This window comes from Notolabrus celidotus, unplaced genomic scaffold (assembly GCF_009762535.1).
Source record: "Notolabrus celidotus isolate fNotCel1 unplaced genomic scaffold, fNotCel1.pri scaffold_198_arrow_ctg1, whole genome shotgun sequence".
NCBI lineage: Eukaryota > Metazoa > Chordata > Actinopteri > Labriformes > Labridae > Notolabrus > Notolabrus celidotus.
The window spans coordinates 23,484-40,983 of NW_023260055.1; the positions used below are offsets into that span (position 1 = coordinate 23,484).

A 17,500-nucleotide genomic window follows, 5' to 3' on the forward strand; every position below is an offset into this window, starting at 1 on the left:
CTCACCCAGCAGCAGCAGGTACACTCCGATGATGGTCTCCCCCTGGTCTGACAGAGGGGGGTCCCGTCCCCCACCCAGGATGAAGCTGTTGTTCCTCCATGGGACGCCCCCCCCTCTGGTTGCGGTGGAGCTGGTCATGCTGCTGCTGCTCCTGAAGGACTGGACTCTGAGGACGGGCACAGATAATCTGAGATAAATATACACCCTGATCCTGGTTCAGCTCAGATCAGTGCAGAACTGGATCCAGGCCAGAGGTCGGAGGTCACACAAGGAAAACCAGGGCTCTGATTGGCTGACTGACTTGTGATGTCACAGACTCTGGCTGTGCTGTTAATGAGAGTAAACAACTCTGTGTACGTCTCACTGCAGAGACCCGAGACCCAAGGCCTCCTTGTAATCCTGTCTGACATGCAGTCTGACCTGATCTGTTCTGACCTCATCAGAACAAACAGCTCGCCACATTCAGCTGATCAGTGATTGGTTGATCAGTGATTGGTGGATCAGTGATTGGTTGATCAGTGATTGCACAGTCAGTGTGACCACAACGCTGCCTTATTATATAAATACTGCATATAAATAAATAAAAACAACAAACCCCTGAATTGAATATAAACACCTGAGTCTGTCCCCTGGAGACACATACTCACACACACACACACACACACACACACACACACACAGCTGGAGGTCTGACAGGACACCTGGGGTCAGCTGGTTGATCCAGACCTGTGTGTGTGTGTGTGTGTGTGTGTGTGTGTGTGTGTGTGTGAGTTATTATTTATTCATCAACATAGATTGAGAATGATGTTTAAGGACTTTATTTTGGAACGTCTCAAGTCTTCTTCTTCTTCTTCTTCTTCTTCTTCTTCTTCTTCTTCTTCTTCTTCTGCAGTCTGTAGTTTCTGTGGCTGAAGTTCTGAATGCCCATATAAGGAGCGGCCGCGCCATAAAAGGGAACGTGCTTCTTTATATGGAGGAAAGTAGTTCCCCTTCCCGTGGAAACATCACGTCCTCTTCAGGTATCCCTCCGCACAGACTCCGGTCCCGCCCTTAATCTTCCACCACCACCTGTCCAGAACAAAGTGACGTCACGTGTGTGACAGGGTCTCGGGTCTTTTGGGGGACAGGTGTGAAATTAGGGCGAACAGTCTGAGGGACTATATTCCTGAGCGGAGGGATATTGCACGGTGCTGCATGTCATGTCCTTATTTGGAGCGGAGTGAGTGAGAGGGCCGGCCTCATTACAGAAACACAAACTTTACTTCTTTATCCTCTTCTAGACCTCCTGTAGACCTCCTCTAGACCTCCTGTAGACCCCCTGGGTCTGATCTATGGATCAAACATCTCTCAGGTATCCCACTGCTGTCCTGCCCCCCTCCCCGCCTCCTGTCCCGGGGGTCTAACGGACTCTCTGTCGGTCTGCCGGTCTGATGTCGACTTGTTGCTAAAGTAACTCATGCTAACTGTTAGCTAGTTAGCTCCGTTAGCTAGTTAGCTCCGTGCAACTAGCCGGGCTGTTAGCTGAGTCTGCCCGGGGAGGAGAGCCAGAGGAGCGGGGAGCTGTGATCTGTTACCCCGGGGAGGAGAGCCGGAGGAGCGGGGAGCTGTGATCTGTGACCCTGGGGAGGAGAAACAGAGGAGCGTGGAGCTGTGATCTGTGACACCGGGGAGGAGAACCAGAGGAGCGGGGAGCTGTGAACTGTGACTCCGGGGAGGAGAACCAGAGGAGCGGGGAGCTGTGAACTGTGATCCCGTGGAGGAGAACCAGAGGAGCGGGGAGCTGTGAACTGTGACCCCGGGGAGGAGAACCAGAGGAGCGGGGAGCTGTGAACTGTGACCCCGGGGAGGAGAACCAGAAAAGCGGGGAGCTGTGATCTGTTACCCCGGGGAGGAGAACCTGAGGAGCGGGGAGCTGTGAACTGTGACCCCGCCGGCTCAGGAGCTCTGCCCGCGGAGAGGTTCCAGGCCGACCGGGGGGAGGGACCAGCGGGGGATGCTGGTGGGGACCGGGGTCAGGATGAGCACCAGGACCGGGACAGAGGAGGGCCAGTTTGAGGACCGGGAGTACAGCACCGAGGTGGTCTACAGCGGCTCGGACCAGGACTCGGACTCTGGCGACGATGAAGACATGACTGGGTCGGGCGGGGACCGGAGGGGCGTGAAGCGGGAGAGGAGGGAGCGGGAGGTGGGGCGGCAGGAGGCCGGATCCTCGGGGGGTCACTGCGGGATCAGCCCCGGGGTACCGGGGGTCAAACCCGGGAAGAAGACCAGGGGGAGGGTGAAGATTAAGATGGAGTTCATAGACAATAAACTGAGGAGGTACACCACCTTCAGCAAGAGGAAGACCGGCATCATGAAGAAGGTGAGTCCACCTGAGACCAGCAGGGGAGGGACCCCTTAAAGTTAGTAAGGCCACTCCTAAACCCTGAACCTCTACCATCAGGGATTGAGTTACGCCAGTTCTCTGTAGACCAAGACCCCCCTCTTCAGCAGAGAGGTTCATCAGGGGGGTCAGACCAGCTAACAGTACAGGCTAGTCCTGCAGACCAGCTGACAGGACAGGCTAGTCCTGCAGACCAGCTAACAGTACAGACTAGTCCTGCAGACCAGCTGACAGGACAGGCTAGTCTTTCAGACCAGCTAACAGTACAGGCTAGTCCTGCAGACCAGCTGACAGGACAGGCTAGTCCTGCAGACCAGCTGACAGGACAGGCTAGTCCTGCAGACCAGCTGACAGTACAGGCTAGTCCTGCAGACCAGCTAACAGTACAGGCCAGTCCGGAAGACCAGCTAACAGTACAGACTAGTCTTGCAGACCAGCTGACGGTACAGGCTAGTCCTGCAGACCGGCTAACAGTACAGGTTAGTCCTGCAGACCGGCTAACAGGACAGGCTAGTCCGGATGACCAGCTAACAGCACAGACTAGTCCTGCAGACCAGCTAACAGTACAGGCTAGTCCTGCAGACCAGCTGACAGGACAGGCTAGTCCTGCAGACCAGCTAACAGTACAGACTAGTCCTGCAGACCAGTTGACAGGATAGGCTAGTCTTTCAGACCAGCTAACAGTACAGGCTAGTCCTGCAGACCAGCTGACAGGACAGGCTAGTCCTGCAGACCAGCTGACAGGACAGGCTAGTCCTGCAGACCAGCTAACAGTACAGGCTAGTCCTGCAGACCAGCTAACAGTACAGGCCAGTCCGGAAGACCAGCTAACAGTACAGACTAGTCCGGAAGACCAGCTAACAGGACAGGCTAGTCCTGCAGACCAGCTAACAGTACAGGCTAGTCCTGCAGACTAGCTAACAGTACAGACTAGTCCTGCAGACCAGCTGAAAGGACAGGCTAGTCCTGCAGACCAGCGAACAGTACAGGCTAGTCCTGCAGACCGGCTAACAGTACAGGCTAGTCCTGCAGACCGGCTAACAGTACAGGCTAGTCCTGCAGACCGGCTAACAGGACAGGCTAGTTCGGATGACCAGCTTACAGCACAGGCTAGTCCTTCAGACCAGCTAACAGGACAGGCTAGTCCTGCAGACCAGCTAAAAGGACAGGCTAGTCCTGCAGACCAGCTAACAGGACAGGCTAGTCCTGCCCCTGTTTACAGTCAGAAGGTATTTTAGCCTTAAGGAGTCCGTCCTCAGATCTACAGGAAGGACCAGATTCAGGTTCCTCACTGTACTGAGTCTGGCTCCAGGTCAGTTATCAGCTGGTTCATGATGAAGAGACAGGACCAGAGGGTCAACATGAGTCTCTCACTACAGAGACCACAAAGAAACCACATCCCTGTTCAGATCCTCATTGTAATGATGGTCTCTGAGATCCTGAACGGAAGCAGAGACCTAAGGAACCCAGAGATTTAAACCCACCACTGATCCCAGACCAAGACCTGGTTCATGTTCAAACTGATCCACTCTGTTGTTTCTCTCCTCCCCCCCTCCCCTCTCCTCTCTCCTCCTCCCCCTCCTTCCCCCCTCTCCTCTCTCCTCTCTCCTCCTCCCCCTCCTTCCCTCTCCCCTCTCCTCTCTCCTCCTCCCCCTCCTTCCCCCCTCCCCTCTCCTCTCTCCTCCTCCCCCTCCTCCCCTCTCCTCTCTCCTCCTCCCCCTCCTTCCCCCTCCTCTCCCCTCTCCCCTCTCCTCTCTCCTCCTCCCCCCCCTCCCCTCTCCTCTCCTCTCTCCTCTCCCCCCCTCCTCTCCCCCCTCCAGGCGTACGAGCTGTCCACCCTGACGGGGACTCAGGTCTTGCTCCTGGTGGCCAGTGAGACCGGTCATGTGTACACGTTTGCTACGAGGAAGCTTCAGCCCATGATCACGTCAGAGACCGGTAAAGCTCTGATCCAGACCTGCCTCAACTCTCCGGACTCACCCCCCCGCTCTGACCCCTCCTCCGACCAGAGGATGAGCGCCACCGGCTTTGAGGAGACGGACCTGACCTACCAGGTGTCCGAGGTCGATGGCAGCTTAGAGGTCGTCAAGGTAACGTTGGGTTCTCCGGGTGTACTGCTGATGTAATACCAACGCCCACCTGAGGGGGGCGCTGCAGCAGAGCCCGACTCACCTGACTCCTCTGTCCTGCAGGATCTGATGAAACCAGCATTCACCGTGTCCACCTGCAGCACACAGGTCCCGCCCTCCTCCTCCTCCTCCTCCTCGTCTTCGGTGGCCCTGCAGGTGCAGACCAGCGCCCCCTCCTGGCAGCCGCCCTCCTCCACAAACGGCGCCATGCTGAAGACGTCGGCGGGCATCATGCTTCCTGGGAGCCTCACCTTGATGTCAGGTGAGTGGGCGGAGCTTCCTGAGGTCAGCTGACTTCACCTTCCTGCTTTCAGCTGTTCAGTCTGTCAGCTGCTAACCTGTCTCTGGCCCCGCCCCCCTCCGCACCTGTCTGCAGGCGCCGCTCTGCCCCCCGGCACACACACCATCCCCCTCAGCCAGCTGCAGGCCACGCCCCTGGCCCTGCAGGGCCCGGGACCCCCACTGCACGCCAACCCCACACAGCCGACCACGCTGCTCCGCCTTCCCACCACTGTGTCACTGTCAGGTCAGCTCAAGGCCACACCCACGTGTGTGTGTGTGGGTGTGTGTTAGTGTGTGCGGGTGCATGTGTATGTGTGTGTGTGTGTGTTGAAGCTTCACTCTGTGCGTCTGCGGCTGTAAACACTCCTCCGCTCGTGTCTTCTCGTTCACTAAAGTTAACATTACTGATGATGTCATGCTGCTAACCAGTGATGTCATCAGCAGGTGGCGTCTCTCAGCAGCTACAGACCATCCAGGTGCAGCCTCAGCTAGCCTCAAGTCAGAGCAGCTCAGACCCCCATGACCCCCATGACCCCACCTGCTCCACAGGTAACAGGCTTTTTGGTTGTTGCCATCTTGTTTTCTCAGACCAGAGTCTGAGTCTATAACAGTCTGAGCCTATAGCAGTCTGAGCCTATAGCAGTCTGAGTCTATAACAGTCTGAGCCTATAGCAGTCTGAGTCTATAGCAGTCTGAGTCTATAGCAGTCTGAGTCTATAGCAGTCTGAGTCTATAGCAGTCTGAGTCTATAACAGTCTGAGCCTATAGCAGTCTGAGCCTATAGCAGTCTGAGTCTATAGCAGTCTGAGTCTATAGCAGTCTGAGTCTATAGCAGTCTGAGCCTATAGCAGTCTGAGTCTATAACAGTCTGAGCCTATAGCAGTCTGAGCCTATAGCAGTCTGAGTCTATAACAGTCTGAGCCTATAGCAGTCTGAGCCTATAACAGTCTGAGCCTATAACAGTCTGAGCCTATAACAGTCTGAGTCTATAACAGTCTGAGCCTATAGCAGTCTGAGCCTATAACAGTCTGAGTCTATAGCAGTCTGAGTCTATAGCAGTCTGAGTCTATAGCAGTCTGAGCCTATAGCAGTCTGAGCCTATAACAGTCTGAGCCTATAGCAGTCTGAGTCTATAGCAGTCTGAGCCTATAGCAGTTTGAGTCTATAGCAGTCTGAGCCTATAACAGTCTGAGCCTATAGCAGTCTGAGTCTATAGCAGTCTGAGCCTATAGCAGTCTGAGTCTATAGCAGTCTGAGTCTATAGCAGTCTGAGCCTATAGCAGTCTGAGCCTATAGCAGTCTGAGTCTATAGCAGTCTGAGTCTATAACAGTCTGAGCCTATAGCAGTCTGAGCCTATAGCAGTCTGAGCCTATAGCAGTCTGAGCCTATAGCAGTCTGAGTCTATAGCAGTCTGAGCCTATAGTAGTCTGAGCCTATAACAGTCTGAGCCTATAGCAGTCTGAGTCTATAACAGTCTGAGCCTATAGTAGTCTGAGCCTATAACAGTCTGAGCCTATAGCAGTCTGAGCCTATAGTAGTCTGAGCCTATAACAGTCTGAGTCTATAGCAGTCTGAGCCTATAGCAGTCTGAGTCTATAGCAGTCTGAGTCTATAGCAGTCTGAGTCTATAGCAGTCTGAGCCTATAACAGTCTGAGCCTATAGCAGTCTGAGCCTATAGCAGTCTGAGTCTATAGCAGTCTGAGTCTATAACAGTCTGAGTCTATAGCAGTCTGAGTCTATAGCAGTCTGAGCCTATAACAGTCTGAGCCTATAGCAGTCTGAGCCTATAGCAGTCTGAGCCTATAACAGTCTGAGTCTATAACAGTCTGAGCCTATAGCAGTCTGAGCCTATAGCAGTCTGAGTCTATAGCAGTCTGAGTCTATAGCAGTCTGAGTCTATAACAGTCTGAGCCTATAGCAGTCTGAGTCTATAGCAGTCTGAGTCTATAACAGTCTGAGCCTATAGCAGTCTGAGTCTATAGCAGTCTGAGTCTATAACAGTCTGAGTCTATAACAGTCTGAGCCTATAGCAGTCTGAGTCTATAGCAGTCTGAGTCTATAGCAGTCTAAGCCTATAGCAGTCTGAGTCTATAACAGTCTGAGTCTATAGCAGTCTGAGTCTATAGCAGTCTGAGTCTATAACAGTCTGAATCTATAACAGTCTGAGCCTATAGCAGTCTGAGCCTATAGTAGTCTGAGCCTATAACAGTCTGAGCCTATAGCAGTCTGAGCCTATAGCAGTCTGAGTCTATAGCAGTCTGAGTCTATAGCAGTCTGAGCCTATAACAGTCTGAGCCTATAGCAGTCTGAGTCTATAGCAGTCTGAGTCTATAGCAGTCTGAGTCTATAGCAGTCTGAGTCTATAACAGTCTGAGCCTATAGTAGTCTGAGTCTATAGCAGTCTGAGCCTATAGCAGTCTGAGTCTATAGCAGTCTGAGTCTATAGCAGTCTGAGTCTATAGCAGTCTGAGTCTATAGCAGTCTGAGTCTATAACAGTCTGAGCCTATAGTAGTCTGAGTCTATAGCAGTCTGAGTCTATAACAGTCTGAGCCTATAGCAGTCTGAGCCTATAGTAGTCTGAGCCTATAACAGTCTGAGCCTATAGCAGTCTGAGCCTATAGCAGTCTGAGCCTATAGCAGTCTGAGTCTATAGCAGTCTGAGCCTATAACAGTCTGAGTCTATAGCAGTCTGAGTCTATAGCAGTCTGAGTCTATAGCAGTCTGAGCCTATAACAGTCTGAGTCTATAGCAGTCTGAGTCTATAGCAGTCTGAGCCTATAACAGTCTGAGCCTATAGCAGTCTGAGCCTATAGCAGTCTGAGTCTATAGCAGTCTGAGCCTATAGCAGTCTGAGCCTATAACAGTCTAAGCCTATAGCAGTCTTAGCCTATAGCAGTCTGAGCCTATAGCAGTCTGAGTCTATAGCAGTCTGAGTCTATAGTAGTCTAAGCCCATAGTAGTCTAAGCCCATAGTAGCATAACTAAGACCTGGTCCAAGCCTGATCCAGCTCTAACTCTAAGCTTTATCAAAAAGGAAAGTTTGAAGCCTACTCTTAAAAGTAGAGAGGGGGTCTGCCTCCTGGACCCTGACTGGTAGATGATTCCAAAGGAGAGGGGCCTGATGACTGAAGGCTCTACCTCCCATAATACTTTAGAGCGAGCTCCTGTGTGATAAAGGGAGAGGTTCTTGAATGAGGATGGTAACATGTTCTCTCTCTCTGTCTGCAGGCTCCATCATCCCCTCCTCCTCCTCCTCTTCCTCCGTCACAGGTCACATGATGTATCCTGGAGGTCACACCCTCATGTACGCCACGCCCAGCCCCTCGCTCTGTGACGGCGGCCTCACCGTGCTCAACACCTTCCCCCCGACAGGCCACGCCCAGTCTCATGACCCAGGTACCATCCTGTTACCACGGTTACATTCACCACATCGTTATTATCACTGCTGGAATGCGTGTGTGTGTGTGTGTGTGTGTGTGTGTGTGTGTGTGTGTGTGTGAGTGTGCGTGTGTGTGTGTGTGTGTGTGTGTGTCTAAGTCTAACTGAAGCTGTCTCTGTCAGGCTCTCTCCCACAGGTGTTCCTCACCTCACTGCCTCCTGTCTCTGCTCAGATCCCTGTCTCTGCTGTCCAGCTGCACCCGGTACGTACACACACACACACACACACACACACACACACACACACACACACACACACACACACACACACACACACGCATTTTTTCTAAAACACACATTGCCACAACACTGCGATCTGTTGACTGAGAGAGAGGGGGGCACTGGATTATTTCTCTCTAACCTGTGTGTGTGTGTGTGCGTGCGTGTGTGTGTGTGTGTGTGTGTGTGCGTGTGTGCGTGTGCGTGTGTGTGTGTGTGTGTGTGTTTTTCAGATGTTGATCAGTCAGCAGAGCAGCAGTAACCTGACGGAACTGCAGGTTGTCAGTCTGGACGTCCACCAATCAAAAGAGGACTGACTGCTGTGTCACACACACACACACACACACACACACACACACACACACACACACACACACACACACACACAGACACACACAGCTGAATCTCCTCTGGACATCATCACACTTTAAAGAAATGTATTTAAGAAAATATAAATATTTACTCATTGTTTACTTTAGGATTTAACAACAAACAGCAGAGTGTAAACAACAAACAGCAGAGTGTAAACAACAAACAGCAGAGTGTAAACAACAAACAGCAGAGTGTAAACAACAAACAGCAGAGTGTAAACAACAGCAGAGTGTAAACAACAAACAGCAGACTGTAAACAACAAACAGCAGACTGTAAACAATAACAAACAGCAGACTGTAAACAACAACAAACAGCAGAGTGTAAACAACAAACAGCAGACTGTAAACAACAACAAACAGCAGACTGTAAACAACAACAAATAGTAGACTGTAAACAACAGCAGAGTGTAAACAACAAACAGCAGAGTGTAAACAACAAACAGCAGAGTGTAAACAACAAACAGCAGACTGTAAACAATAACAAACAGCAGACTGTAAACAACAACAAACAGCAGACTGTAAACAACAACAAATAGTAGACTGTAAACAACAGCAGAGTGTAAACAACAAACAGCAGAGTGTAAACAACAAACAGCAGACTGTAAACAACAAACAGCAGACTGTAAACAACAAACAGCAGACTGTAAACAACAACAAACAGCAGACTGTAAACAACAACAAACAGCAGACTGTAAACGACAACAAATAGTAGACTGTAAACAACAAACAGCAAAGTGTAAACAACAGACTGTAAACAACAACAAGCAGCAGACTGTAAACAACAGCAGACTGTAAACAACAACAAACAGTAGACTGTAAACAACAAACAGCAGACTGTAAACAACAACAAACAGCAGACTGTAAACAACAACAAACAGCAGACTGTAAACAACAAACAGCAGACTGTAAACAACAAACAGCAGACTGTAAACAACAAACAGCAGACTGTAAACAACATCAAGCAGCAGAGTGTAAACAACAGCAGACTGTAAACAACAACAAACAGCAGACTGTAAACAACAGCAGACTGTAAACAACAACAAACAGCAGACTGTTAACAACAGCAGACTGTAAACAACAACAAACAGCAGACTGTAAACAACAACAAACAACAGACTGTAAACAACAGCAGACTGTAAACAACAACAAACAGCAGAATGTTTATTTGAACAGGTTTTATGAAGCTGTTAAATAAAGACTTTTATTTTGATAATTTTATGTGAGGTAAACAAACCGATAATGATGATGTCATCACCCCGAGGTTCAGGTGACACAATCACCTGTGTGTGTGTGTGTGTGTGTGTGTGTTTGTGTGTGTTTGTGTGTTTAGCATCTGTCCGATGAATGTATCCGTTTTTTTATTCTGTATCTTTTTTATGTTTCTGATTTAAAAACAAAAGTGCCAAACTGTCGCCACGCCTCTTTTTTTTAATCTTTCATCAAAGATGGGTACAAAGACACACCTCACAGGTACAAAGACACACCTCACAGGTACAAAGACACACCTCACAGGTACAAAGACACACCTCACAGGTACAAAGACACACCTCACAGGTACAAAGATACACCTCACAGGTACAAAGATACACCTTACAGGTACAAAGACACACCTCACAGGTACAAAGACACACCTCACAGGTACAAAGACACACCTCACAGGTACAAAGACACACCTCACAGGTACAAAGACACACCTCACAGGTACAAAGACACACCTCACAGGTACAAAGACACACCTCACAGGTACAAAGATACACCTCACAGGTACAAAGACACACCTCACAGGTACAAAGACACACCTCACTGGTACAAAGACACACCTCACTGGTACAAAGACACACCTCACAGGTACAAAGATACACCTTACAGGTACAAAGACACACCTTACAGGTACACAGATACACCTCACAGGTACAAAGACACACCTTACAGGTACAAAGATACACCTCACAGGTACAAAGACACACCTCACAGGTACAAAGACACACCTTACAGGTACAAAGACACACCTCACAGGTACAAAGACACACCTCACAGGTACAAAGACACACCTCACAGGTACAAAGACACACCTCACAGGTACAAAGACACACCTCACAGGTACAAGAACACACCTCACAGGTACAAAGATACACCTTACAGGTACAAAGACACACCTCACAGGTACAAAGATACACCTCACAGGTACAAAGATACACCTCACAGGTACAAAGACACACCTCACAGGTACAAAGATATAACTTACAGGTACAAAGATACACCTCACAGTTACAAAGACACACCTCACAGGTACAAAGATACACCTCACAGGTACAAAGACACACCTCACAGGTACAAAGATATACCTCACAGGTACAAGAACACACCTCACAGTTACAAAGATACACCTCACAGGTACAAGAACACACCTCACAGGTACAAAGATATACCTCACAGTTACAAAGACACACCTTACAGGTACAAAGATACACCTCACAGTTACAAAGACACACCTCACAGGTACAAAAACACACCTCAAAGGTACAAAGATATACCTCACAGGTACAAGAACACACCTTACAGGTACAAAGATACACCTCACAGTTACAAAGACACACCTCACAGGTACAAAAACACACCTCACAGGTACAAAGATATACCTCACAGGTACAAGAACACACCTTACAGGTACAAAGATACACCTCACAGTTACAAAGACACACCTCACAGTTACAAAGACACACCTCAAAGGTACAAAGATACACCTCAAAGGTACAAAGACACACCTCAACTGTACAAAGATATACCTCACAGGTACAAAGATACACCTCACAGGTACAAAGATATACCTCACAGGTACAAAGATACACCTCACAGGTACAAAGATATACCTTACAGGTACAAAGATATACCTCACAGGTACAAAGACACACCTCACAGGTACAAAGATATACCTCACAGGTACAAAGATATACCTCACAGGTACAAAGATACACCTCACAGGTACAAAGATATACCTCACAGGTACAAAGATACACCTCACAGGTACAAAGATATACCTTACAGGTACAAAGATACACCTCAAAGGTACAAAGATACACTACAAAGATACACCTCAAAGGTACAAAGACACACCTCAAAGGTACAAAGATACACCTCAAAGGTACAAAGATACACCTCACAGGTACAAAGACACACCTCACAGGTACAAAGACACCTCACAGGTACAAAGACACCTCAAAGGTACAAAGATACACCTCAGGTACAAAGACACACCTCAAAGGTACAAAGATACACCTCAAAGGTACAAAGATACACCTCACAGGTACAAAGACACACCTCACAGGTACAAAGACACCTCAAAGGTACAAAGATACACCTCACAGGTACAAAGACACACCTCACAGGTACAAAGTTACACCTCACAGGTACAAAGACACACCTCACAGGTACAAAGACACACCTCACAGGTACAAAGATACACCTCACAGGTACAAAGACACACCTCACAGGTACAAAGACACCTCACAGGTACAAAGATACACCTCACAGGTACAAAGACACACCTCACAGGTACAAAGACACACCTCACAGGTACAAAGATACACCTCACAGGTACAAAGACACACCTCACAGGTACAAAGACACCTCAAAGGTACAAAGATACACCTCAGGTACAAAGACACACCTCACAGGTACAAAGACACACCTCACAGGTACAAAGATACACCTCACAGGTACAAAGACACACCTCACAGGTACAAAGATATACCTCACAGGTACAAAGATACACCTCACAGGTACAAGAACACACCTCACAGGTACAAAGACACACCTCACAGGTACAAAGACACACCTCACAGGTACAAAAACACACCTTACAGGTACAAAGATACACCTCAGGCAGAAAAAGGAAGTCCTAAAACCTGCAGTTCCTCCAGAGTCCACTAGAGTGTGTCTCCTGCAGTTCCTCCAGAGTCCTCTAGAGTGTCTCCTGCAGTGAGTCAGTCCCCATAGAGCCCCATGTTAAAAACAGTTTGGGTCTTTATAGCTCAATATCTGTCGTCATGACGACTGTAAGGCTGAATTTATAAACTCACCTGTTTACAGCAGGTGAAGGGTTAAAGGAGGAGGGTTGGGGGCGTGGCCTCTTTCAGGGGCAGGTGGGAGGTGTCTCCTCATAACTGAGTCCCTGAACTCTCCCTGATATATAAGCACTAGTTGGCAGGTGTTATATTACTGACACACTAATATTAAACCCTTTACTACCCCTGGGGTCTGGGGCCTGGGGTCTGGGGTCTGGGGCCTGGGGCCTGGGGTCTGGGGCCTGGGGCCTGGGGTCTGGGGTCTGGGGCCTGGGGTCTGGGGCCTGGGGCCTGGGGTCTGGGGCCTGGGGTCTGGGGCCTGGGGCCTGGGGTCTGGGGTCTGGGGCCTGGGGCCTGGGGTCTGGGGCCTGGGGTCTGGGGCCTGGGGTCTGGGGCCTGGGGTCTGGGGTCTGGGGCCTGGGGTCTGGGGCTTGTGTAGGCCTTTTTGAGGTGCTCTGAAGGGCTGGATATGTATTTCTTTAATCTTATTGGATAAACAGAACGTCAAAGTAAAAACTCAGTATCAATGAAACAGTTATTCCAGAGAGCTTTCCCTCCTGTTTTCATTAAGACATTGCGTATGTGTTTATTATTACATTTTTTCATTTTCTAAATCAATATTTATGGTTAATGTTTAATCCTCAGTGTGTCTTTGAAAGGTAAAGGACTTTTTATTCAGTGAATTAAATCTTTAGGAACTTCATTACAGAGTTTAAATCTTGTAACAGGAAATGACTTCACGTGAAGGGATCAGGCCCACAGACTGTAAATAAAAATGGACAGCGTTGCTCCGCCTCTTCCCGTTGTACGGTTCTGAAGCCAAAAAATCCCGCTCCTGTGCGCCGCCATTGTGCAGCCAGAGCCTGTGAAGCCATGGCAACAGGCTCCGCCCTACAGCGTAGCGTCACAAGACGCTGTGTGTCCTTTGAAGTTTCACTCTACGGCGGCTGTGAATCAAACAGGAAGTAGAACCCCGTTTTTTAACCTTGAATAACCAACGAAGAAGAAACTGTTCAGGAAAAAGAGGACTTGGACACAAAACAGTCAAATACCAACTACATATCACCACACACACACACACACACACACACACACACACACACACACACACACACACACACACACACACACACACACACACACACACACACACTGATAATAACTATATATCACCACAGCATACGGAGAGAGAAACATTCGTACCGCATGTATTTATTTTTAAAGTTTGACCTCTCCATTCAAATGAATGGAGGAGCAGAGTTTTTGACCTATACTGCAGCCTCACCACCAGGGGGCAGACAGTCTGCTGAAAGCCTCACCACCAGGGGGCAGACACTCTGCTGAAAGCCTCACCACAAGGGGGCAGACACGCTGCTGAAAGCCTCACCACCAGGGGGCAGACACTCTGCTGAAAGCCTCACCACCAGGGGGCAGACACTCTGCTGAAAGCCTCACCACAAGGGGGCAGACACTCTGCTGAAAGCCTCACCACCAGGGGGCAGACACTCTGCTGAAAGCCTCACCACAAGGGGAGGGAACTACTCCCTTTGAGAAGCACCCAAGCTGTGATGTGACGTCATACAGCGCGTCGCTTCCTGTATACGTCATCTGCGCGACGCACGCGGCGCTCTTTCTCTCCCCGTGTTAGCAGTTAGCAGTTAGCATTAGCTCAGTTCCACAGGACGCTTCAGTTCCCCGAGTCTCGGAGAGTTTGAGCGGGTTAAGCTTCAGAGGACATCATGGCTGCTGCAGGGCCACAGGGCAGGAAGAGGATCCTGAGGGAGGAGGACATGACCAAGGTGGAGTTTGAGACCAGCGAGGAGGTGGACGTTACCCCCACCTTCGACACCATGGGCCTCCGGGAGGACCTGCTCCGCGGGATATACGCCTACGGTGGGTCCCGGACCCGAGCGGCCTCCGCTCAAGATGCTAAAGCTAGCTGTGGCGTTTTTAAAAAGAGGAGCTAATAATGGTTTTAAATTAGGGTTTATCAGAGGGGGGGAGTCCCACAGAGACACACAGAGTCCCACAGAGTCTCAGTGTGGACTTCATGTTCTTTATTCATGTTCTTTATTCATGTTTATTGACACAGAGCAGCGCGTTAGCATTAGCATTAGTATTAGCCGCTTTGGCCAACTGAGCTTGAGCAGTTAGAGCGGAAGATCTTTGATCTGATGCAGCGCGAGATCCAAACACACCTGTACCTGACCCTGAACACAACACGGTCAGCTGTGAGCTCCAACTGCTGCTGAGCAGGTGTGTTCAGGGACACAAACCTCGACCAACGAGTGTGTGTGTATAAGAGGAGTCAGAAGCCTGGGGCCCTGAAGGTAACACGGTGATGTGTTCAGGGTCCCCCAGGTGTCTCTATGATGTGTTCAGGGTCCCCCGGGTGTTTCTATGATGTATTCAGGGTCCCCCAGGTGTCTCTATGATGTGTTCAGGGTCCCCCGGGTGTCTGTGTGATGTGTTCAGGTCCCCCAGGTGTCTCTGTGATGTGTTCAGGGTCCTCCAAGTGTGTCTATGATGTGTTCAGGTCCCCCAGGTGTCTGTGTGATGTGTTCAGGGTCCTCCAGGTGTGTCTATGATGTGTTCAAGTCCCCCAGGTGTCTGTGTGATGTGTTCAGGTCCCCCAGGTGTGTCTATGATGTGTTCAGGTCCCCCAGGTGTCTGTGTGATGTGTTCAGGTCCCCCAGGTGTGTCTATGATGTGTTCAGGTCCCCCAGGTGTCTCTGTGATGTGTTCAGGGTCCTCCAGGTGTGTCTATGATGTGTTCAGGTCCCCCAGGTGTCTGTGTGATGTGTTCAGGGTCCTCCAGGTGTGTCTATGATGTGTTCAGGTCCCCCAGGTGTCTGTGTGATGTGTTCAGGTCCCCCAGGTGTCTCTGTGATGTGTTCAGGGTCCTCCAGGTGTGTCTATGATGTGTTCAGGTCCCCCAGGTGTCTGTGTGATGTGTTCAGATCCCCCAGGTGTCTGTGTGATGTGTTCAGGGTCCTCCAGGTGTCTGTGTGATGTGTTCAGGGTCCTCCAGGTGTCTGTGTGATGTGTTCAGGGTCCCCCAGGTGTCTGTGTGATGTGTTCAGGGTCCCCCAGGTGTCTGTGTGATGTGTTCAGGTCCCCCAGGTGTCTGTGTGATGTGTTCAGGGTCCTCCAGGTGTCTGTGTGATGTGTTCAGGGTCCTCCAGGTGTCTGTGATGTGTTCAGGTCCCCCAGGTGTCTGTGTGATGTGTTCAGGTCCCCCAGGTGTCTGTGTGATGTGTTCAGGTCCCCCAGGTGTCTGTGTGATGTGTTCAGGGTCCTTCAGGTGTCTCTGTGATGTGTTCAGGGTCCTCCAGGTGTCTGTGTGATGTGTTCAGGGTCCTCCAGGTGTCTGTGTGATGTGTTCAGGTCCCCCAGGTGTCTGTGTGATGTGTTCAGGGTCCTCCAGGTGTCTGAGGTGTGTTTTGTGTTTCAGGTTTCGAGAAGCCCTCAGCGATCCAGCAGAGAGCGATCAAACAGATCATCAAAGGCCGAGACGTCATCGCTCAGTAAGACTCTGATCCTGATTGGTCTCTAACAGCTGGTCTGATGTTCATGTGTTGATCCTGATCGGTCTCTAACAGCTGATCTCTCATCAGGTCTCAGTCTGGAACGGGAAAGACGGCCACCTTCTGCGTGTCCGTGCTGCAGTGTCTGGACATCCAGGTGAGAGTTCACACTCACAGGTGCAAACTGGGAGGAGCTAGGGGGTCTGGTTAGAGTTCCAGGACTTGGTTTGGAGGTCTCCAGGACCTGGAGCAGTCGGACTCTCCCGGACCTGGAATAGATTTTATGGTCTACAGATGAAAGTGTGACGTCTGATCGTCTGATAGTTTAAAGATTATAAATATGAAATCATTTCATTGTTGTTGCTATTATTAGTATTTGTTGTTGTTGTTGTTGTGATTCTGTTGTTTGTTGTGATTCTGTTGTTGTTATTGTTGTTGTTATTATTTGTTGTTGTTGTAATAATAAAATACCATGGCTAAGTAAAGCGTGCCGATCTGGTCTCCAGGTGAGGGAGACCCAGGCTCTGATCCTCGCTCCCACCAGAGAGCTGGCTGGACAGATACAGAAGGTAGGCTCCGCCCTTTAAAACTCACAGCCAATCACCTGTTAGCTGTAGTGTCCTGGTCTCTAATTGGCTGTCCCTGTGCGATGCGTTCAGGTGCTGCTGGCTCTGGGAGATTACATGAACGTTCAGTGTCACGCCTGCATCGGAGGAACCAACGTGGGCGAGGACATCAGGAAGCTGGACTACGGGCAGCACGTGGTCGCAGGGACGCCTGGACGCGTGTTTGGTGAGTTTATAGACGGTCACCAGCAGGGGGCGCCACACACTGGCAGCAGGAACTGAAAGGGCCCCAGCGGTTTAAAGACCGTTACGCGGTCTGCCTGTGCCGCCTGCTGATTGGTAGGACTGAGGCAGCCAATAGGAAGCTGACGCTGAGTTCTTGTTGCTCTCTGCAGATATGATCCGTCGCAGGAGTCTGAGGACCAGAGCCATCAAGATGCTGGTCCTGGACGAAGCCGACGAGATGCTCAACAAAGGTGAGACTGAGCATGTGCAGAGAGTGATGATGTCATCGTTG

At 50.0% G+C, this 17,500-nt stretch overlaps 3 protein-coding genes across 6 annotated transcripts in view; 2 read left to right on the forward strand and 1 right to left on the reverse strand.

The window, feature by feature from the left end:
• Positions 1-638, reverse strand: part of opn6a (opsin 6, group member a) — a 5,532-nt gene extending 4,894 nt beyond the window's left edge. The window contains exons 1-2 of the mRNA XM_034678668.1: positions 596-638; positions 6-166 (exon numbers count right to left, since the gene is read on the reverse strand). Coding sequence (XP_034534559.1) covers positions 6-138 — 133 coding nt within the window. The 5' untranslated portion in view covers positions 139-166; positions 596-638. The remainder of the gene's footprint in view (positions 1-5; positions 167-595) is intronic.
• A 476-nt stretch (positions 639-1,114) lies between these two features.
• LOC117809008 (serum response factor-like) lies at positions 1,115-10,238 on the forward strand. 4 transcript variants are annotated; one of them, XM_034678670.1, is made up of 8 exons: positions 1,124-2,362; positions 4,204-4,473; positions 4,576-4,774; positions 4,889-5,038; positions 5,239-5,343; positions 8,026-8,193; positions 8,359-8,438; positions 8,688-10,238. In XM_034678670.1, the coding sequence occupies exons 1-8, from the start codon at positions 1,994-1,996 to the stop codon at positions 8,769-8,771; spliced, it is 1,425 nt and encodes a 474-aa protein (XP_034534561.1). In that variant the 5' UTR covers positions 1,124-1,993; the 3' UTR covers positions 8,772-10,238. The 4 variants fall into 4 exon arrangements, with proteins under 4 accessions (XP_034534564.1, XP_034534563.1, XP_034534562.1 ...); XM_034678672.1 differs by lacking the exon at positions 4,889-5,038 and having other exon boundaries at positions 1,117-2,362; positions 8,688-9,038; XM_034678671.1 differs by lacking the exon at positions 5,239-5,343 and having other exon boundaries at positions 1,119-2,362.
• A 4,018-nt stretch (positions 10,239-14,256) lies between these two features.
• eif4a3 (eukaryotic translation initiation factor 4A3) overlaps positions 14,257-17,500 on the forward strand; it is a 6,132-nt gene continuing 2,888 nt past the window's right edge. The window contains exons 1-6 of the mRNA XM_034678665.1: positions 14,257-14,783; positions 16,345-16,417; positions 16,508-16,574; positions 16,924-16,986; positions 17,077-17,209; positions 17,379-17,459. Of these exons, the coding sequence (XP_034534556.1) occupies positions 14,630-14,783; positions 16,345-16,417; positions 16,508-16,574; positions 16,924-16,986; positions 17,077-17,209; positions 17,379-17,459 (571 nt within the window). The 5' untranslated portion in view covers positions 14,257-14,629. The remainder of the gene's footprint in view (positions 14,784-16,344; positions 16,418-16,507; positions 16,575-16,923; positions 16,987-17,076; positions 17,210-17,378; positions 17,460-17,500) is intronic.

Coding starts and splice junctions, on each gene's coding strand:
- LOC117809008 (XM_034678670.1), top strand. CDS start 1,994: ATGCTGGTGGGGACCGGGGTCAGGATGAGCACCAGGACCGGGACAGAG. Junction 4,775..4,888: donor GAGCCTCACCTTGATGTCAG/GTGAGTGGGCGG, acceptor ACCTGTCTGCAG/GCGCCGCTCTGCCCCCCGGC. Junction 8,194..8,358: donor CGCCCAGTCTCATGACCCAG/GTACCATCCTGT, acceptor TGTCTCTGTCAG/GCTCTCTCCCACAGGTGTTC.